Below are 22,913 nucleotides of genomic sequence, written 5' to 3'. Positions count from 1 at the left end.
TTTGCCTTTAAAATGAATTTACAAATAACTCCACTTTGAAACATTACGTTTAAGCTGTACAAGTTTTTTCTTGTTAACATTTGATATACGAGCAAAAGCCTACTAAACTTATCGCATTTAGCTTATAAAGGTCCTGAGGTATATGACGCTTACGATCATAGTTAGCATATATGACTATCGCTAGTTACTATTTGCATTCTTGTCGCTTGACTAATGGCTGCTTTTGTTCTGCTTTCAGTTGGTTCGCCGGCGCAATCGCCGTCATCTTCATCCACATCGTGTTCCTCCACCGTGCTGGTGTCCAAGGCGACGGGGGTGCCCCTGTCTATAGCCTCATCTGCGGCACTGGGCGGCTCCACAATAATACGCAGCACGCGCAATCATCAACAGCAGCAACAACAGCAGCAGCAGCAACAGCAGCAGCAGCAGGCAACGAGCAATTGTAGCAGCAGCAGCAATGTGCGTGTTGTAGCTGGACAGCAACAGCCGCGTAATAACCACCGAAACCACCACCGACGTCGTCATCTGGCGGATATGGACGATGATGATGATGATGATGATAATAATGACGAGGATGAGACGAGCGTGCAGTTGCGCGCAGCCACCAATGGACATCATCATCATCATCATCAGCAACAACAACAACAACACCAACAACAACAACAACAACAGCAGCAGCTAAATCACAATCATAATCACAACCACCAACAACATAATCACCAACAGCCGCATCATCAGCAACAACAGCAGCAGCAGCAACATCATCATAACCATCAGCATCACAATCATTTCGATGATGATGATGATGATGAGAAATCCTCACCGTCCTTGGCCACAGCGGCCATTATCAAAGTGGAACCGAATCTCTATTCATCCGGCTCTGGCGATAATTCCAACGATATGTTCATCAAAGAGGAAGTGATGTTCGAGGATTCCGCCGCACCACACTCGCCCCAATCGCCGCCCAGTTCCAAGTTTCGCATATCGAATTTCGAGAATGATTTGGTCGACCATCATGTGGACCTGAGTCATTCGCTGCCGCCATATGGCAATCTGTTCGAACCGCACTCCATACCCGACAGCATACCCGTGCAGCTCTATCCGGACGACGACGATGACTTTCGGCTGGATCACAGCTCGCTGGGCGGCCTGCACAATACGTCGTCCTCGACGACCGACGGCGACTTCATCAAAAAGGAATGGGTCTATGGCAGCGGCACGAGCAGCTATGCGATGAACGGCAAGTTCGACGATGACAGTGATGCCCTCTGCGATGCGGCCAACTTTATATACAATTGAGTGGAAGCCAATCGGGAGGAGCGAATGTGGAGAAGGGAACGGCAGTGGTTGAGGCGAGTTCACGATGTGGCCATGTCGTGCAGCTGATCCTGATAGGGCAATAAGAGGAGGAGATGCAGAAGCCGGAATAGAAAGAGAAGGAAGATGTGGAGCAGGAGGAGCAGCAGCTGCAGCAGCAACAATAAAATTCGAAATATTGACGCACATATACACACACACACACACATACACATACACCTTACATGTTTGTGTGCTTGCATACATATACGTATATATATATATAGATATCTGTGTATGTATGTATATATATGTATCTGCCCATTTATCCTTAACGAATATATATGTATCTATAGATATGTATATGTATTTAGAGAGAGATTATGTTTTTTTCTTCCTGTATACACCTATATACATAACATATATATATATATATATATATAAATATATATGTATATATATATATATATATATATATATATATATATATATATATATATATATATATATATATATATATATATATATATATATATATATATATATATTTGCTATCTCTGTCGCGCTCGTGATCTTAACGTGATCTTAAACTAAATCAATGTGTAAAACGTATTTGTAACTGTATTTTGTAGTTGTTTCTATATAATTGAAAAAGGAAAAAAAAAAAAACAAAAACAAAAAAAAACTAAAACTAAATCAAAAAAGCAAAAAAAAAAGGAAATGAAATATGGATAAAGCAGCATTTGCTCTGCTATATGATGTACGAGTATATATAGCTTACTGTCTCTTTCACACACACACACACACAAAAGCAATTTACACGAACCGTGTCTGTCTGTCTTGCTCTGTCTCTATCTATCTCCGTCTCTCTGTGTTTTGGTGTGCAGTTCGTTTAGAAATTGCCTTGAAATTTGCTTCTAGTCTATCTCTATCTCTCTCACTCTCTCTCTATATGTGTGTCCCTCTCTCTGTCTAACATTGTATTGCGCTCTCTTACTATATGTGTTTCTGCACGCCTTACAATATTCGGTTTGCCTTTGATCTCGTTTACAGTTGAATTTTCCGCTTTCATTCGAAATTCTATTTAAATCTATATATACAAACATTTTCATTTCAGCTATTGCTAGGCGTGCATATCCCTAATGTTTTCTCTTTTTTTTTTAATTCAGTATTTTTTCCGAAACCAAATTTAACTTAAGATTTAAAAAACTAAGAATTCTCATTAAATGTTTTTTTTTTTTTTTTACCGTTTATCAAATCTTGTCAGTATTTTGTTCATATTTCTCTCTCACTCCATGTGACAAAAAAGATATAATTCAATACACCACCTCCCACCATCCCCCAATGCGATTGTGCAATTCTTCAAAGAAATTAATGCCCATACACATGTCCCCCTTCCCCCCACACACACAACTTTTGATTTGTATTATTGTCCTTGAACTAGAAGAAGAAGAGTATGAAAACTAGCAAGTTTTTTGTTTTGTGCTTTAAAAACTTAAATTGAAATTATTGTGGTTTCCTTAATTAGCGATTAAGTTATAAATTTTAATTAAACACACACACACACATACATGCATACACATATATATGCTACTTATATGTCTAATATAATATAATATATATATATATATAGGGAGAGAGAGCGATTTATATTTAAGCGCTTATTTTTTTCATAGTCCTAAGCTCAAGAGCATGCTTTATGTACACAAAAACACACACATACATACACATATATACACACACACATACGCCTCTAAACATATATAGCTTATATAATATTTATAGCTACGTTCATGATCTTAACATATATAATACATATATATATATATATAGAAATATATACAAAACTTATTTTTTGCATTTAATGAAACATTTTTATTTTTTTATTGAATTAACAAGTTAATATTTTGTTTTTTTGCCAATTTCCCTTGCTTTTGTTTGTATTTTCCCTTTGAAGCATGTAAAAATACTATATATATATCTGGATTGAAACATATGTATATATATATACATGGCCAGCAACGTACGCAACAAACACGTTGTAAAATTTAATAACAAATACGAAAATATATATATATTAAAATAAAAATAATAAATAAAAAAAAAGTTGAAAACAAGTTTTTTAGCGCAAATTGAAACTAACAAAAATTTATTCAAAGCATTTAATGTTAACAAATAACAACAAATAGTTGTTAAAAAAAAAAAAAACAAAAAGCAAACAAAAATTGGATGCAAGTTTTAATTTACAATTATTTTTTTTTTTTTTTTTAGGGACATGCCTGAAAAAAAGAAACAATTAAAGCAAATATATCTAAACTTAAACAAATAAATATATATATATCAATAAATATTATGTAGCCAAATAGTTCAACACACACATGCATACACTTACATGAAATGTTCTACGATATGTATATACATATATATTATTTCTTGCTTTATGCTTTTGCAGCGTTATTCGTAAACGTTTTGCAGCACTGCAACTGTTTGCTTGTTTGTTTTTCCTTTCTTTGTTATGCCTAACGTTAATATTGTTGCATTTGCCAGAACATACACACTCACACACATATATATATATGTATGTATGTATATATGTCATACTAAATTTATTTTAAAGCGCATTTGTCGGCTTGTTTTTGCAGCTTTTCAAGCCCAGTTTATGCTCACATACACACGCGCACACATACACACACACACACACACACACTTATGTCTTCCGCACTTTTTTATTGCCTTTTCTTTTCTTCGTTTCTTCTTCGATATGCATAGAACGGGTTGTTTAAGCGAAAGCAAGCAAAACAGAATGAAAACAAAACGTCTGCCAGTTGGATAAACATTTATGTGTAAAGGAAATGTACAAAGGTGTTTAAAAAGAAAGAAATGAAAGCAACAACAATTTAAATATTTAGTAATTGATGTAGACTAAAAAAAAAAAATTTTAAAAATTAAAGCCAAAAAAAAAAAAATTAGGCTTCGGCCACGTCGAAGTGTCAAATGCCATTGCAGCTGAAGCTAACGGAGTGTTTTTAACATATTAGAATATTAGTTCATATATATGTATGTATATAGATATGTATATATGTTTCATTCAGCAGATTTGCAGATCTAAATGCAGACGATGTGAATATATAGAATAAAGTGCTATCTACCCTATACATATGCTATATAAATCTTAGTCAAATTGCTAGAACGAATATTAAAAGAACATAAAACAGCTCAATTTGCATACAAGATCGAAAAATGTACTAAAACTAACAAAAATCCTAAAAGTGCTAAAAAGAAGAAAGCACACCAGCCGAAATTCCATATATGATCTAAAATTGTTATATAGGTGTACTAAAAACGATCTGAAAGCAATAATCCCAAAGCTGACAAAACAACAGTCCTATTTTCATATATGATCTAAATGTGCTAAAAACTGTCTAGAAATCCCAAATGCTGACTGCAAAGGTATGAAGAAAAATACATTAACAAATATTGAAGCACTGCCTGCCACAAAACAGCGAGAGAAAGAGTAGGAGAGGACGTGAACGAAAGGGAGAGAGAGAGAGAGAGAGCGAGCGAGCGATAGTGGAGTGGAGTGTCGAAGCAAGAGAAGGCGAGAGCGAGAGCTAAACACTGGCATCAACAATTCTAAACATATTTTTGTCCTTTTAAATCATAAAACCAAAACCAATTTTTTTTATTTGAAAAAAAAAAAAGAATATATATATATAAAGAAACTAATTTTGTATATGAAATCTATTTTATATACTATGGAACTAAAACAAAACAAGTAGAAACAATATAAAATACGAAACCAAACTCTATTTGGCCCCACTGTACACACATACAAGAACAACACACACAAACACATACAGAACCCCGCCCGAGTAAAGCCCACAAATGGAAACAACTTTAAGCAAAGCCAATGGATATAACAAAACGACGAACATATTTAGCACCAATACAAACACAAAAACAAAAGCTAAACAAAAACAAACAACAAGAAGAAATCTCAACGACTGCGCACACAACAAGTGAACAAATTTTTTGTATTATATATATATATAACTATATATATATAAAAAAAATATAATAAAAAAAAGAAAGAAAACAATTGTAATTCTCTTAAGAAACATAAACAAACCAAACTATTTTTTAAGTGTAAACCAAGCCTCGGTAAAAACCTAACAAAAAAAAAAAAAAAGAAAAGGCTTGGATGCCAAATTTTGCAGCAATAAAAAATAAATGTTAAATAATAAATAAAAAAAAAAAAACAAAAGCGTAACAAGAAATTTTTAGATAAATACATGCATACATATATGTACAAATACACGCACACAAACACGGCGAGAACGAGAAAGAGAGAGAGAGAGTCGTTTACACTGAGCGAAACAGAAAAATGTATTTTTTGTAACTGCAAAGCATGATGAAAAATTTGTACCGAAGTCAAGTAAACAGAGGCGTCGCGACGCCCCCTTATGGAAAATACACACACACAAACACACACACACACACATATATATATATATATATATATACACAGACCACAATAAAAAAAAAACAGATATATATACAATTAAACGAAGCGCAATATTTTATATTCTAAAAACAAACAACAACAAAAAGTTTTTTTTATTTGATTTATTCTTTGAATTAAGTAAATGTACCTAAAAGCAAGTTAAAAGAAAGAAGTTGGTAAAAGGAAAAAATATGTAAAATTTAAACAATCACAACTTGGGACGTCTTCGATTTGGTATAAAAAATCATGAAACATTTGCATTAAAAATAAAATATTCATTTAGTATATAAATAATTAATTAAATGTGTAGCAAAACGTAAAAAAAAGCAAAACGCATATTTCTATTATTAATAATACAAATAATAATACATCAAACTGTTTTTAATGGCATAAGATAATACATAACAAAATAAAATTAGTAATTGACAAAAAAAAAATATAAATAAAAATAAAAACAATATTTAAAAAATTATTGTTAAAAAAAATCCGAAAAATGTGTAAAAAAGCGAAACAAAATTTTCAAATTTAGTTTGGAATTGAACTTTTTGCACTTTTTCCAAATTTTTTAAACATTTTTGTTGTACTTATTTTTCTACACTAAACAAAACCAATATACCCAGATTTCCCCATTTACAATGGGTAGAGAGTATATATATATATATGTATGTAAAACAAAGCAAAAGAAAATATATAGTTACAAAGCGCCTCAACTGAAATTCGAAATACAAGTTGAACAACAAGTAGAAGTTTTTTAAGAGCATTTTCGAGAAATATTAAAAAACGAAATAAAACATAAAGCAAATAAGGAAAGTAAACAAAAGCCGAACAATTTCAATCTGAACAAAACCTAAAGCCCACGAATTATATATATATATATATATTAGTATATATAGTAAAAGGAAACAAACAAAAGTAAAATCATATTTATATATATATTATGAATGTCTAGTCGTATTTTCAGTATTATACAAGAAAAAAAAAATAAGAAAAAAAACAAGAAAAAAAAGTACTAAAAACAAATTTTTGAAAAAAAGAAAACAATTAAGTGTGTAGTGTGTACAATAAAAACAATTATAAAAAAAAAAGAAAAAAATCATATATATACATATATAATAATATGTATATATATATATATATGGTAAACAATTTTTAGAAGCATTTTTAACACATAAAAAGTATGAAAAATATAAAATATATAAATGTTTACATAATTACCATAAAAAAAACATATATATATATATATATTATATATATATATATATATATATATATATATATATATATATATATATATATATATATATATATATATATATATATATATATATATATATATATATATATATATGTATATATATATATGTATGTATGTATGTATATGGTATATATATGAATATGATATTAAAACAAATTTAAACGAAATGTGTCTGTTTTTAGTGTTAGTCTCTATATAAGCTACAAATTAAAAACAAAACAATATTTGATGTGTGTAAAACTAAAAAAAAAAAAAAAAACAAATTGAATAAAAAATAATTTAAAAAAAAAAAAACACACCGTTATACCCTGATTTCCCATTTTCAATGGGTTCAGGGTATAGCAAAATGGAATAGAAAGAAAAACCATGTGAAAGAAAGAAAAACTCGCGCTGCTGTTATACGTATTAATCACACTTAAGTTAAGCTCGGGAATAACTGTTGTTCAACTAAGAGATCCCCAGAATAGGCAGCGGTATCCGAAATATAAAAAAAAATCTAAATTGTATTAGGTTCACATGGATCTATATGCAAAATATGAAGACTCTACCTTTTATAGATTCTGACACGGTCATACATACGGAAGACAGACGGATAATATCCCATGTTTCGTATATGAATCATATGCAATCAATCGCTCTCGCCCTGAGAAAGAGCCTTCGGTTCTTTTGCGTTTTGGGAATGAGCGTACCTCTTCGTCTGACACTCAGAATGCAAAGGAGCCAAAGATCGGGAATAAAAGTATTTGCAGACATCGAGAAACGATCAACAGTTATTTACGAGCTATGCGAAATAAAAAATATTATGTTTTAAAACAAAGTTAAGAAAGAGAAATATAACTAATAATGTCTTGATTTACATTTATTTTTTACATATTTTTGTAAACTAATTGTTTTCTAAACACATTTTATGAGTAAAAAAAAACTGTATATTTAAAGGTTAATTTTAATTTGTAATTTTCTTGCTTTTATTTAATCAAATAAAAAAAAAAAGAAATATATATATAAATATATATATACATATATAAGAATATATGTATGTATATATAAATATTTTATATTACTAAAAATACAATTTAACAAAATATATATTTTTTAAAACTTTTTGTGTTTTTATTTATTTTTACTGAGACGCGGGCGAATTTTTGTGGTTCATATCAATAAAATAAAAAATTTTAAATAATTAATTCGATCTAAATATATATATATATATATATATATATATATATATATATATATATATATATATATATATATATATATATATATATATATATCTGTGTGTATAGTTTATAGTTTATCTATGTAAATGAGAAACTTGCTCAAACTTACAAAGCGGGAAATATTATTCTTGGTAAAAACAATAATAAAAAACAAAAAAAAAATGCTTTTCAGTTTTTATACTCTTTTTTTAATAGTTGAATTTTTTAAATGTATTTAGTTTAACTAATCACAACTAAATTTAAAAAAAAAATCTTCTCTAAACTATTAAAGAAAATACAATACATATATTACAATTCTCGATAATAAAACACATATATATGTATGTGTACATACATATGCATATATATATTAATTCATGTGAAACAAAAACAAAACAACAAAAAACTGAAAATAATTTAGTTTTTATTGTAATTCCGTGTCTGTGTGTGTATTTCAGTAATTAATGTAAAGATATAAAAAAAGAAAGAAAAAAAAAAACAAAAAAATTGAAAAAAAAGAACCTAAAAACACAAACAAAGAAAAACATAATGAAAACTAGCGAAATAAATAAAGTGAAAAATATTTGAACAAAAAAAACTAAGTTTATGATCAATAAAAATTAGAAAGGGAGTAAAGGAGAGCGAGCGTGAGGTCGACAGAGACAGAGAACGCAGAGAGAAACAGAGAGCAAGAGAGAATGAGAGAAAATTCCGAAAATCAACTGCTTTTCATATGGTAAGTACCTTAGTACTTAGATAAGTTCCTAATGAACGTATTCCGAAGTTAGTCTAGCTCCAAATCTACATTCCACTTTGAGAATGACGGAGATTAGTTACGAAAATAGGTTCTACAACGACCAAAATCGATGGAGTTACGTCTCATTCGATGCCGGAGTTGAAGACTTCCCTTGTCGATAGGGGACTACAGAAGCAAGCTGGAGCTGGACATAGAATCCACTTATTCATAAATCAGAGAATAAAGATTCAATTTTTATTTTTAATTTTGTAATATTCAATATTTATTGTACGTTTTATATATAGTATACATATAATAGTTAAGATTATAAAAAAAAATGTGCATTTAAAACTAATTCAATGTCGATTCGATAAACTGAATTTTGAATATAGATATTTCTTTATTTATTTATTTTTTTTTTAATTTTTGAGAAAAATTGTAAAAAATTAAAAAGAATTTGCAATTTTCTTAATTTCATTTTGTGTCATGGAAGTACATGATGTGAGTGTGTGTGTGGGTGAGTATATATATGTATGTATGTATGTATATATAGTTAAGGCCTTTAAATTACAAGTTTTGCATGTCTTCTTTTTTCTTCATTAAAGCTAAAACAGAAAGTTCAAACTAGGGCTGGAAGATGAAACTAAGTAGCTAAATGTTATATGAACTAGATATATATATATAGATATATATCTAATTTATTTATATATGTCCGATCTTTATCGTTAAGTATTCCTTACTTTTCTTTTGCTTTTGTTTCATTTTCGTTTTCGTTTTCATTTTTTTTTTTTTTTTACCAACACCAAGCGATTGCACAAATAACCCGTTGTTGCTTAAAAAACTATTCAAAAAAAAGTAATAATATTAATATAATATATTTTATAATATATATTTTAAGTGAAACTTATACAACTAAATGTGTTTGTTGATTAAAAAATTATTCAAATTTGCAGCTGCATTGCTGTTCACAAACAAAGTTGAATATATAGCTATAGCTATAGCTATACCTAGATATACACCTCTCTCGATATAGATATATAGCTATATTCATATACATATATCTATATGTGCAAGATGCATTTATCAAAATAGTCGTGTGACTGACCACAAAAATATTGAACCAAAAAATTGTTGGGATCCAACTCAATGTTTTTCAAACCGTTTGAAATGAATATTAAGACTTAACAGTATAATATATATATATTCATGTAGATGGTAATATTCAGTTTATATATATATGTTTGTATATTTATGTATAAGTGTAACTAACTTTGCGAAAAGCCTTACTGGAATGGAATATATTTCTTTTGTCAACTACACGCCTATTCGTATTCTTATGATCTTCCAATGTTTTCATGAAAATACAAATTTTGTTCCTTTTTGCCTTCTCAAACCATAAAGTCCACTTGTTGCTAAACTTGCAACAATATTTATAAAGTGAATTGATTGAAATCGATATGGACGTTCGTTTCAAATTGTTTTTAAAATATAGCGTTTACCACTAAGTTTTTCTTATCTAACATTAAGTGCTCAGAAGCACGACTATTTTCATGATCGCAGTTGTATGGATATTTCTATAGAGCTATATATCTATAAATGTGTGTATATATAGGCATAAATTCTTCTATATATATATATATGTATATATATATTGTTATTCTTGTTCTTTAACTTCAGTACAAATTGGTGGTTTGCTTCAGCTTTGTTTTTAAATAAAAAGTATTAAAAATTAGAGCTTATATTATTTAAAAAATATATAAATACATACATATATATATAGATATATGTATACATACACACATAAATATACATATACATATATATTCTATATATATATATATATATATATATATATTACATTAGATGTGTTTTGTGCTTTGACTTCATTCATGAACAGCTTAATTTAGCTTAGCTTAGATTACTTTTTAATTTTAACTTAAAAAATTAAACATTTTCGTGTTTTTTTTTTTGTTTTTTCTTCTGTGTGTTTTTAATGCCTCTTTACAATGAATTTTTGTTGTCTTTTGTTCAAAAATTCTATACAAAATAAATAGAATACAATATTTGTAGATCTCTTAAGTTTACATTTTCTCTGCTTCTTCTCTTATGTATGTCTATGTATATATATCTATATATATATTTGATTCTTGTAAATAAATGCAAAGTTTTTGCAGCTTGTTCATTTAGCTATTAAAAAAAAAAAAAAAAAAAAAACTGTCAATGATTAATCGATAAGTTAATCAACGACAATCGATAATTCATTTTCATTTTTCTGTTTCCGTTTCTATTTCTATTTCTCAGAGTTGCTTAAAGCATTCGAAACTTAGTCTAAATCTTAAAGAGCTACAAAAAAATGTTTTTGTTTTGGAAAAATGAAACTTTTGACTAAGCGCATAAAATTAGTTTTTCGATTATTATTAAGTGTTCTTGTTCTTCTTCATATTTAACTAAATTAATGTGAAAATTACTAAAGAATTTTTGTTGTTTCCTTAACAAATTTTCTTCATTGTTTTAAATGTTTTCTTTTTTTTGTTTTTTTTTTTTTTTTTTTTTGCACAGCAAAGTGAAAATTTTGTTTTTTCTTTTCGAAACATCTTGAGCTAAACTAAAAATTAAATATTTTGCTTTTTCTTTCGATTACATAACTAGCAGCTAAATGAGATATATATAGACTTATGTATACATAGATATATATGGGTGATATCATGTTGTATTATAAATGTACAAAACATAATCTCTCCATTTTCGTGGGGCAGTTTTCATAAAACTTCAGCTTAAAGTTGAATTTGCATTACGTTTTCTGTTTTCAGTTAGTTTACCTTAGATTTTAAGTTAAGTTATTCCTAGCTCATTTTGTGTATACATCTATAGTTTAGTTTTGTTTAGGTTCAGTTAATTTGTTAGTTATGCACCGGCATCGGTAGCTGGCCGAGCAAATTGTTCGCGAACTGCGAATTGGTGAACTTAAAGTGACGCTTATCGTAGAACTTGAGCAGGGCCGGCGAAAACGGATGATTGTCCTTCAGATGCAGATAGTGGACCTCCGGTTCGCAGGTCGTGTGGCCGCATTCCTCGCAAACGTACATCTGCAATGGCGACGAAGTAGAAAGGGGAAGAAGTTAATATAAAAGTGTTGCATATATTGAGGCGTAGCTTGATTAGTAGTTCAATTCAGTCTTAGTTTTATAAGTACCGCTGAGTATATCAGAAGGCTAGGCTCTATATAATATAATCTGTGTTGTTAAGGTACTATATTTGCATTGTACAAATATGAACAAAAAAAGTCTTAGCTAGTTCCATCTGAATTAATAAGCTTGGCTAAACTGACTATTAAGTTTTCGTATTTTGAACTAGTTCCCGTACTGAATTATTTTTACGTCTTCGATTATTAGCAGCTAACTCTGAGACAATGGGCTGAATGAAACTATTTCCTAGCTAGTTTCTGGTAATTTTCATATGAACTAGTTCCTAGCCTTACTGTATCAGCTGCAGTTTCAAATTTTACTCTTGTTTCCATTATATGCTCATTTTCGGAACTAGTTCCACACACCAACTGCTCACGGTTCGATCAACTCGTTCAAGTAATATGAGCTAAGCGTTCACTAACTCTGAGCTTTTTGTCGTTTTCTTTATATGTTCATTTTCTGAGCTAGTTCCGCATCGTAATTGAATTTTGGAATGCGTTTTCTATCTATCATGTCATGCCTCAGCTATTTATCATATTAAGTTTTTGATTTGTTTTCTTATTGTTCCTTTTAAGTTCGTTTACAGAACTAGTTCCAAACCTCTATTATTCATGTAAGTTAGTTTCTTAATAAATAGTTAAAAATCTCAACTATTTCAACTACTGCTATAGAATTTCTTTAACTCATGATCTTGTGAACTAGTTCCAAACGACAAATATACTAGTTCCAGATAACAATTGCATTAGTTCCGTCAATCTGTCAATCTGTCTACAATTTTATAAGAAATGCCCAAGCACACATGAGAATTTCGGTAGGTTAGTTCAATACGTGCTCTTACCTTGGCGCGTCGCTCCTTGTAGGCATACTGATGCTGCACACTGTGCACCTTCTGGCAGTGCGACTCGAGGGAGCAGCGCTGCGTGAAGCTCTTCTCGCACAGGTTGCACTTGTAGGGACGCACGCCCGTGTGGGTGCGCGTGTGGCGCTTCAGGTCGAAGGTATCGTTGAAGCCCTTGCCGCAGAACGTGCACAGATAGCGCTTGATGTCCGAGTGGCATTTCATGTGGCGATTGAGCAGACGCTGCAGCGAGAAGGTCTTCATGCAGACACGGCAGACGAACTTGTTGTTGGCATCCTCGGCGCCGCTGTTGTTGCTGGGGCAGAGCGAGTCGCCCTGATTGCTGCTGTTGCTGCTGACGCTGCTGCTGCTGTTGTTATTGTTGCTGCGATGATGGCTGCTGTTGCCGTGCTGCTGCTGCTGTTGACTGAGTACCAAATGCTGTTGCAGCGACTGTTGCTGCGGTGAGTGCTGCTGCTGCTGTGGCGAGTGCTGTTGCAGCAATTGTTGCTGGTGTTGCAGCGACTGCTGTTGCTGCTGCTGTTGTTGCTGCTGCTGCTGCTGCTGGCCATGCTTGAGATCTTCAATGCAATCCATATTGTTGCGTATGCGATGATGATGATGTCCGCCATGCGTATTCTCCACGGCCAGCGGATTCTTAATGCCATGGCCTCCGTTCACGAACTCCAGCTGTAGATCAGGCGGTAGACCCAACTGAAGGAACGGTAAACATAAACACATATATAAGGTAAATTGTCAAATGCTCCATTAGAAATTAAACATGTTTAGACAGCACAGGGCAACAACAAAACATTAAACAATTCACAATGGGGACGGGGAACGATCGATTTGTGGGAAATATAAATATATATATGTTTAATAAACCTAAAATATAGATACATTTCGTTGGCATTTCGAGAAACTGTATGAGCTATATATATATATACAACGACATATCAATAGGTCTCTTAGATAACCTAAACTGTTCCGGAATAGTATATAAATATATAATTTCAGGAATCTTCAAAGAACAAAAAGGTAGAAGACAGATAGAGAAGACAACAAAAAGACAACGGAAAAACAAAGACAGGTATGTATTCAAAGAGAGAGAGAGAGGGAAACACAGTCACAGCCACAAACAGAGACAGAGACAGAGACAAAGACAAGGACATGCAAGGGCCACATTTAGGCCCCCATCATCTGGGCCTTGTTACTCCGGGCCTTACCAGCCGCTGCAGCATTTTGCTCTCATTGATCACCGAAATGGTCGACGACGGCGGCAACAGACCCGCTGCTGTGGCCGCCGCTTCGGTGGCAAGCGAACGCAGTGTGGCGCGATGGACCTGCCGCTGTGCGGGCATCTCGGGCGATGGCTTCACTGTCGAGTAGATCGTGACCACAGTGGAGCCATAGGTAGCGGCCTTTGAGCGGCCGCCTAACTTTGCACTGGTGTTGCTGGTGCTAATGTTGCTGGTGCTAATGTTGCTGCTGCTGCTGCTGCTGCCGCTGCTGTTGCTGTTGCCATTGCAGTTGCTGCTATTTGTTTTAATGGTTAAATTGCAAATGTTTTTGCTGCTTGTGGTGGTGGTGCTGCTGATGTTGGTAATGTTGTTGCTGTTGACAGTGCTGTTGTTGTTGTAGCTAAAATAGTTGCTGCTGTTAAGCAGCATATAGGTCACCGGCTCAGCTGGTGACTCAGCACTGTTGTTGCTGCTGCTGCTGCTGCTGTTGTTATTGTTGTTGTTGTTGCTGCTGCTGCTGTTGCTGTTGATCTTTAAGATATTGTTAGAACTTACGCTTTGTATCAGCGGCTTGGTGTCAAGCAATGCGGCTGCAGCAACCGCCGCCGTGTTGGCATCGAGCAGATTGGAGCTGCTGCTGCTGCTGCTGGACATGGGACGGAGAGCGGCAACAGCAGCAGCTGCTGCTGCTGCGGCCGCCGCAGCTGTTGTTGGCGATGGCAGCGATAGGTTGCTGTTGTCGTTGTGATGATGATGTTGCTGCTGCAGTTGATGCTGCTGCTGCTGCTGTTGCTGCTGATGGGAATGTTGCTGCTGCTGCTGCTGCTGGTGTGAGTGCTGCTGATGTTGCTGGTGAGCGTGATGAGCATGATGCTGCTGTTGCTGATGGAAATGATGCTGCTGCTGTTGCTGCTGCTGCTGCTGTTGGGCATGATGATGCTGCTGCTGTGCATACATATTGTGTTGCTGATGGAAATGCTGTTGCTGCTGCTGCTGCTGATGGTGTGTATGATGTTGTTGCTGCTGCTGCTGCAGCAATTGCTGTTGCTGCTGGGCCAGCTGCTGCTGATGGTAGCTGTTGCCGTTGCTATTGTTGTTGCCAGTGTGCTGCTGCTGCATCTGCAACAGGTTGCGCGTGGCATGCTGGTACGAGGGCGGCGGCTGCTGCAAATGTTGCTGCTGCTGCTGTTGCTGCTGTGCGTTCACAACATGTTGCTGCAAATGCTGCGGGGCAACATGTTGCGGCGCATTATAAACATTGTTGCCGCCGCTGCCATTGTTGTTGTTGTTGTTGCTGTTGCTGCCGTTGCGCGTCATATTGTTGGTGAGCTGCGTCAACAGATTCTCGTGCAGTGCATCCAATTGGACAGCAGCATGCGGCGTCACCGAGACCGCATCCGAGTCGGGCGTCAACGATGGCGTCGACACCAGTTCAAAGTCCGCCCGCTGATGGTGGGCGGGGCTGTTGTTGTTCGTCGAGTGCTCGTCGTCGTCGTCGACGTCGACGCAGCCGCGCTGCAAAAACGAACTGAGATCCACAGCATCCGACAGCTGCTCCAGCAAATGATCCGTCTGCGAGCTGAGCATCAGTGTAGCGGTAAACTGCAACGGATCAACGCCGCCGCTGCCGCCATTTGTGCATTGGCCGCCGCTGCCGACGCCGACGCCGCCGCCAGTGCCGCTGCCAGCCAAATCGTTCATGATCGCATCCTCATATGCGCTCGCCGCAAAACTATTGCCCGACGCAGCAGCAGCGGCGGCCGCAGCAGCAGCCGCTGCCGCTGCGCTGCCAACGCCGCTGCCCATGGTGGCCTGTATGATATTCTGGGCAAAGGTTCCAATGTCGATCTTCGCCTCGTCGTACTCAATGTCGGGCTCATCTTTCAATATGATGCCATAAGCTGAAGGATTGCCGCCATAGAAGGGATGTCCGTTGCCAATCGTTCCAGCGGAATGCAAATGATGGAATTTGGAATTGGAATTGGAATTAGAATTGATATCATTATAATTGCTATGGCCCAGATTGTTGGCAAAGTTCAAAATGTTATTACCATCAAGACCAACAGCGCCGGCTCCACCAGCTCCACCTCCACCAGTTCCTCCACCACCGGCTCCTCCACCGCTGCCGTCGGCTCCTCCGCCGCCGCCGCCGCCTCCATTACAGTTATACTGTTGATTGGACATTAGATAAGCTGCCGCAGCTGCGTTCTGTATGAGAAATTGCGAATTGCTGTGCGCGTCAACAGCAACGCCGATGCCGCTGCCACTGCCGCTGCCGCTGCCGCTGCTCTGGCCGCTCTTTAGGCTCTCGTAAAATGGCGGCAATGCGCCGCTGGGCGGTGAGTTGGGTCCGTAGTTGCCGCGTCCGTCACGGCCGCCGCCCATGCCACCGCCGCCGGCACCGCTGCCAAAGCTACCGCTGCCGCCGCTGCCGGCGCCACTGCCAGCACCGCTGCCGCCGCCGCTGCTGCTACCGCCGCCTCCGCTGCCGCCGCCGCCCTGGCTAAAGCCGTTGCTCGCTTGGAAGCCCTGGCTACTGTTGCTGCTGCGTCCGTGTCCAGCGGCCGCTGCCAAAATGCCCGGCAGACTGCGCACCAGGCGCGGATTCAGCTGCAGCACACGCGCTGCCAAGTAGCTGCTGCGACGCCGGGCTTCACGTACGCGTCGTGCCCGCTGCAAGCGGCGCGCGTTCAACTCGTCGTCGCTGTCGTAGCTGGCGCTGCGCTGCCGCGGCACGTGATAATCGATTGGCTCCTGCTGCTCGGGTCCCAATTGCTCGAGGTCGAGCGTGCGCTGGTATAACAGTTGTTGCTGCTGCTGCTGTTGCTGTTCCCTCTGCTGCTGTTTGTATAACAGTTCGCTACTGCTGCTGTTGCTTTCGCTGCTCTGCGGCGCACGCTGTATGACGCTGCAACGAACGGCGGGTATACGCGGTGGCGGCGGACTCGGTCGCTGCTCTGCTGTGGGCGGGCTGCTGCGCATGCGCAGCGACAACGGCTGTTCAATTGGTAGCAGTGGCTTCTCGTCCACAATCAATTTGCAACCGTCATCGGAGTCGCTGTCATCAGTATCGCCGCTGCTGCTGTTACCGTTGCTGTTGCCGCTGTCAACGTCAACGTTAGCGTCAGCGACGGAATCAGCGTTTAGCACTTTCTCTTTGCTAAGACGTTCGTGTGGATATTCTTTGCGCTGGGCTTGCGTTAGAACAACGCCAGCGCCGTAATAACGTGGCTTTGGCGCCTCAAGGCCAACGTCGACGTCAACGTCAACGTCGGCGTCGCCGTCAGCTTCGTCTTCAGCGTCGCTGCTGCTGTTGCTGCTAGCGTGCGACGCACTATTCTGCTTTGGGCTCTGTTCGTTTTCTTTTGGTATGCTGCTTGCTGTTGGTGTTGTTGTAGCTTTTGTTGCTTCTGTTTCTGTTTCGGGCTCACCTTCTAGCTCTACTACTACTTCTCCTTCTGCTTCTGTCTCTATTCCTGCTTCTCCTACTTTTGCTGTTAACGAATTCTCGTCGCAGTCTTTTGTGGCTGTTGCGGGTGGTGTTGCTGTTCTGCTAAGGTTAATGCTAATATTAAGTTTGCTGTTGCTATTGTTGTTGTTGGTTGTTGTAATGGTTGTGGTTGTGGTGGTGGTGGTGTTGTTGGTGCTAGAGGTTTCAGCTGTGGAGCTGTTGCTGTTGCTGTTGCAGCTAAGACGCTGCAACAGTTCTGCTGGCGTTAAACAACCGTTACTTTCTGAAAATAGACAAGAGAGAATAAAAAAAATAGATATTAGTGAAAAGCGCAACAGCTAAAAAATATGCACAAGCACATGCGCATATAAAGCTACACATGTAAATATATGTATGTTTGTATGCATGCACTGATGCGCGCATAAGTTTTACATTCTTGTAAAGCAAAAGTTAACGGCACTTGCCCGAAAGCGAAAAGCGCAAGAGAACGAAGATTACTCCGAAATTAAAATAGAATGTAATAACAACGAAATTGAACCCCGTAACCGAAAACTAAATCGATGCCCGAAGACGAGCGACAAGAATTAACCGTGCATTCGCCACAACGATCAACTGCTAACTGTAAGCGCATCATCGCCTTCTTATTCCTGCACACACTTTTTGACACACGCACACAAGTACAATGCAAGCAAAAAGACGCAACAAGAAAGTGTTTTGTCGCGGCGATCTCCTAAATACAGTGAGCACACGCAAATGAAAGTTTCACACAAAAATGTTAAATCAACTGCCTATTGCTTTCAATTACTCAGCTCAAATAGAAAATACAGAGTGCACCAAGTATCTACAACAAGTTGTATTTTATTGGAATATTTTTTTATTTATTAATTATTAGCAATAAGCTTTCCACGTTGCTTTAGCGAAATGTTACTAGAATTTTCTGTCGTCGCTTCTGTTTGTCTTTACTGTATCAATTCGCCCAAATTTTCTGCGAGTGCGCGTGTGTGTGTGCACATGTGTCTCTGTATGGTGCTCATGTATATTTTGTATGTACATATGTATGTATATTTTTCCTTGCTTAATTTCTATTTCGTAAAGAACAAAAAATCATAACTGTAATTGTAAGGAGTTGCCAGTACGAAAATCGTGCCTTTGAAACGTTTTAACAACTAGACACAAAGACGTAGTCAGAGAAGGGGCGAGGCAAGTGCACAGACACAAATAGAAAGAATTATTATTTGCATAAAACGTTACAATTTAATATGTTATATGTATGTTTATGTACATACATACATACAAAAGCTTTGATGAAGACTTAAAAAATAACCTATTAGTTATAGCATTTAAATAAAACTAACGATTTTCTGTATTCTGTTAATAATTAAAATGTCCAAACATATGTACATATGTACATACATACAAATTACTATAGTATTATATACATATATTTGCGTTAGTAAAAATCTACTTATTTATTTAACTAATATGAGCAAGTTTTTCTTTCGCCCCCTATAGATCTTAAGTTAATAAAATCCTGTCGACGTCTTTGTTCGCATGCGCGCACACAGCCATTTGCATGCGCATACAAGTGTATAAATCTTTGCATGTGTGCATGTAACTGCGTCGATATGTGGTGATTTTCGCCTTTCCGCCTTCTCTTTCTTTTCAGAAATAATCAGTAGGCAAGTACGCAGCTAAACAATGCGCGTAATCATTAGAGATGAAAATACAGAAATTGAATTTATTGTACATATGTATGTATGTAGATACATTGAATATTTTACAAAATATATTTCTAAACATCTATATATGTAAATATAGATACATATGTACATATGTATTTGATCATTAATGTGTTTTATTTTCTTATTTTTTTCGTGTGAATTAAATGTGAAGAGCAAGTGCAAGTGCGAGGCGCCGCTGCAGTCGCCTTCGGCGTCGAAGCGCCGTCAAACCAGGCAAAGACAAGGTTGGCAAACAGCAACGAAATAAAAACTTGTCTTGGCTGTAAATCAAATCAAATCAAGTGCAATAAATAATAGAAACAACAATTACAGCAACAACAACTATTCCTATTGCAATGGCAATCAAGTTGGCGTCAACGTCGCTGCCTTTGCTGTTGGCGGCCGTCGATTAAATGTTTGTTGTTTGAGTGTGTATGTGTGTGTGTTTGCCTGTTACGTTCATGCGATCAAGATCAAGGCTTTTTGCAATTGCTTTAATATGTGTTTGTGTGTACTGCAGCGGCATTTGTCAATGAACAAGTTTTGTATGCGTAGGTGTTGTTGCTGTAAAGCCCTTCATAAATACACACGCACACATTTCATGGCATGCAAAGCGCACGGTACCCATAATTACACACACATGGCACTGTCAAATGTGTGAATGTGTGCGCGTGTGTGTGTGTTTAAAATTTCAAATGCCCAACACGCACACAGCTGCGCTATCTTTGCTGCATAGTGCTGCCAGCTCTTTAGCTGATATTGCTAGTTCTAGAGTAAAATAGCTAAATTCGGTAGAAAAAGCTAAAAGATGACGAATCACATGATAAAAATATGATAGCTTGGTAAATATTGTTTAAATAAGCTATAAAGGCTAAGTTACATAAACAGCTGCCAATACTCTGGATAAATGAATAAAAAAGCTGATAGCTTAAAAGTATTAAAAATGGCTAAAAGTCAAAACTAAGCTAAATAGCGACCAGCACTGTTGTTGCTTTACTCAAATTCTAACTGTCGCCTGCCGCTTAACAGCGCGGTGCAGAGTTAACAGCTAGTGCAGCCTTGAGCGTGTGCACAGCCGTTTAACATTTCGACGTTCAAATTGTTTAACATAATTGATTACTTCAATTGCTTTGGCACATTTAAACGCACATTTCGTTATGGTTATGCATGCATACACATGTACATGCATATGTATATATTTAATTTTCATTTAAATTCACTTAAAATGTTGTCTTTGCCATAATAACAGCACAAGCCACGCCCAGCAGCTGCCCACAAGCAAACACAAACACAGACGCACACACTCGTGTGTATTCTGTTAAGTTAACACGCCTGCAATTTAACATGATCAACTGTATAACGAGCTGTTAAATGGCTTGGCTATGCCTTACCAGTTTTCCAGCTTTCCAGTTTCAGTTGTTGTTGTTGTAATTGTCGTAATTAGTTTTTATTGTGTTAAGGTCAAGGCAATTGCTTCAAAATGCTTTATAATTACAAATGCAAAAGAAAAAAAGTGTTTGAGGAAATGAAATAATTCAATTCAATTTTAAAGTGTAATAAATAAAATATATTTTTCCCTTTTTTTTTTTTATGTGTAATTAATGAAAGAATTATTTTAAAATTTTTTTGCAAGTGTAAATAATGAAATATTTTTTGTTATATATATATTTTTTTGAGTGCAATAATAACATAATCATGGAAGGACAGAAATATAACAGAGCTGCAGGTAAGATCTTCGTATTTCTCTAGCTTCTCTTCATTTGCTCCATTTTATATCTACACACAAATATCAAGTTCAATGATCGTTTTATCCTTTACATTAATTGATTTCTTATTCTTTTTTATTTATTTCTATTTATTCTATTTACTTGCTGGCTGCGTGTGCTTGAACTTTTAAGATATTCTTGTTATCTGTTTTTTGTTTTTGTTTTGTGTCATTTTTTTCGCTTTTCGCTTCACTTTGGTCTAGCGCAAAATGCGTCTTAACGAAACATCACAGAAACGCACACACACACCCACACACACTCACACACGCAAGCGATAGCATTTGCGTGTATGCGTATGTTAATGTGCATAACAAAGCGTCGCCGTTGTTGTCCAGAATTTGTAATACTTTTTTACTTGTTATTTTGCGTCTTTGTTGTTTATTTTGCTCGTTGATTTGTGTTTGCTTCATGCAGCTGTTAATGTTAAGCACCTTCTTTTAACAGAGCTATTTACATTTCTATGCAAATGAATTAGCAATGAACTATGTATGTTAACATATACTGTTAATGTTGCTGCTGCACTGGGAATGCAATACTAAAGAATATCAATACAATATTATAACAGCAGAACTGTTAACAACTATAAACGTGTTACTATTTAGATGTATAACAGAATATATGTATAAATATCAGCATGATATTATTATATATGATATATCTATGGTATAACAGTACGAAAGTAAAACTACATGACATTATGATGGCATAACAGTATAACTACATAGTTGTACATCAGTTTAACAGTGTATAGCAGTACAACAGCATACTATTCGAACTGCATAACAGAATGTAAATGTATAACATTATTGCCGTAGAACAGTTCCGTCTGAAGTAGTTTTTCAGTTTATTCCAACTACGTCTGGCTTCTAGTGATATTCTATAGCTATGCGGGTGTTGTTTTGCTTCTTCTTTCTCTGCTTCTTATACACTTTTTATTTTGTTATTCTCTTTTATTATTTTTGTTATGTAATTTACGCATGGCCCACGCGCAACAGCTCACCAACTGTTGTGTGTGTGTGTGTGAGACCACGGAAAAAGCCAACATTGAGACGTTTTTTTTTCTGAGATGAGATTTTTTCGATGTTGTTGTTTTTGTTGACTACAATTGTTACTGTTATTGTTATTGTTGTTGTAGTTGTTGTTTTTGTTGCTGTTATGTTGAAGCGAATTCCAAACGCATTCTATGGCTAACTTACATGTTGAATTCCCGGCATGCACGACGAATGACGACACACCTCTATGCGTCCCATCTATCAACCTAAAAGCCTAGCCCAAGCATAGCACACAAATCTTCTCATTGTTGTTGTTGTTGCTGTTATTGTTGTTCTGTGTGCCATTGCAAATGCGAAACACGTCGCCCAGCGGCTCTACCCAGATATAAACTACACACACATACACACACACACATGTGAATAGGCAAGCATTGTAAGCAAATAACATGAGCAGCTTCTCCAAGGGTCGACTCAACCAAAAAAGGGTTAAAGGCATCTATTGAACAGAGTTCAACAATTGATTGCCTTAAAAGTGCACGAAGATTGAGCTTTTTATTAAATATTTCAAGATTTTACAACTGTAACTGTTATAGATCACGAGTTATAATGGGTTGTACAACAGTATGGATAGTTTTTCTTGAGCTTTTATTAAAATTAAACAATCTTTGTACATTTTTGCACTCAGCTGGGTATATGGTATGGATATATCCATATATATATGAAACTATC

At 35.9% G+C, this 22,913-nt stretch overlaps 3 protein-coding genes and 1 long non-coding RNA gene across 15 annotated transcripts in view; 2 read left to right on the top strand and 2 right to left on the bottom strand.

Moving 5' to 3' along the window:
- Nucleotides 1–88, bottom strand: part of LOC149267862 (uncharacterized) — a 24,159-nt gene extending 24,071 nt beyond the window's left edge. Inside the window, exon 1 of the long non-coding RNA XR_016270968.1 lies at nt 1–88. This exon is cut by the window's left edge and continues 238 nt beyond it. This is a non-coding gene — a long non-coding RNA (uncharacterized LOC149267862).
- Nucleotides 1–11,204, top strand: part of LOC108619944 (uncharacterized) — a 20,253-nt gene extending 9,049 nt beyond the window's left edge. For all 9 annotated transcript variants that reach the window (XM_089473745.1, XM_089473750.1, XM_089473753.1 and 6 more), the window contains one exon: nt 239–11,204. In XM_089473745.1, coding sequence (XP_089329871.1) covers nt 239–1,299 — 1,061 coding nt within the window. In that variant the 3' untranslated portion in view covers nt 1,300–11,204. The remainder of the gene's footprint in view (nt 1–238) is intronic.
- A 304-nt stretch (nt 11,205–11,508) lies between these two features.
- The window catches only part of ovo (transcriptional regulator ovo), a 34,210-nt gene continuing 22,805 nt past the window's right edge, over nt 11,509–22,913 (bottom strand). Inside the window, exons 2-5 of one of the 3 annotated variants that reach the window (XM_089473743.1) lie at nt 16,306–17,988; nt 14,240–16,155; nt 13,014–13,727; nt 11,509–12,076 (exon numbers count right to left, since the gene is read on the bottom strand). In XM_089473743.1, coding sequence (XP_089329869.1) covers nt 11,891–12,076; nt 13,014–13,727; nt 14,240–16,155; nt 16,306–17,988 — 4,499 coding nt within the window. In that variant the 3' untranslated portion in view covers nt 11,509–11,890. Of the gene's footprint in view, nt 12,077–13,013; nt 13,728–14,239; nt 17,989–22,913 lie in introns of all 3 variants that reach the window. The other 2 variants (XM_089473744.1, XM_089473742.1) reach the window with 2 other exon arrangements.
- LOC149267861 (uncharacterized) overlaps nt 21,019–22,913 on the top strand; it is a 77,910-nt gene continuing 76,015 nt past the window's right edge. For both annotated transcript variants that reach the window (XM_089473763.1, XM_089473762.1), the window contains exon 1: nt 21,019–21,152. The gene's annotated coding sequence lies outside the window, so the exon portion shown is untranslated. The remainder of the gene's footprint in view (nt 21,153–22,913) is intronic.

The sequence above is a fragment of the Drosophila arizonae genome, chromosome X, assembly GCF_054131065.1.
Source record: "Drosophila arizonae isolate 15081-1271.41 chromosome X, UAZ_ARI_1.0, whole genome shotgun sequence".
NCBI lineage: Eukaryota > Metazoa > Arthropoda > Insecta > Diptera > Drosophilidae > Drosophila > Drosophila arizonae.
The sequence above is the reverse complement of the archived record's forward strand: the minus strand, read 5'-3'. Positions and strand labels throughout refer to the sequence as shown.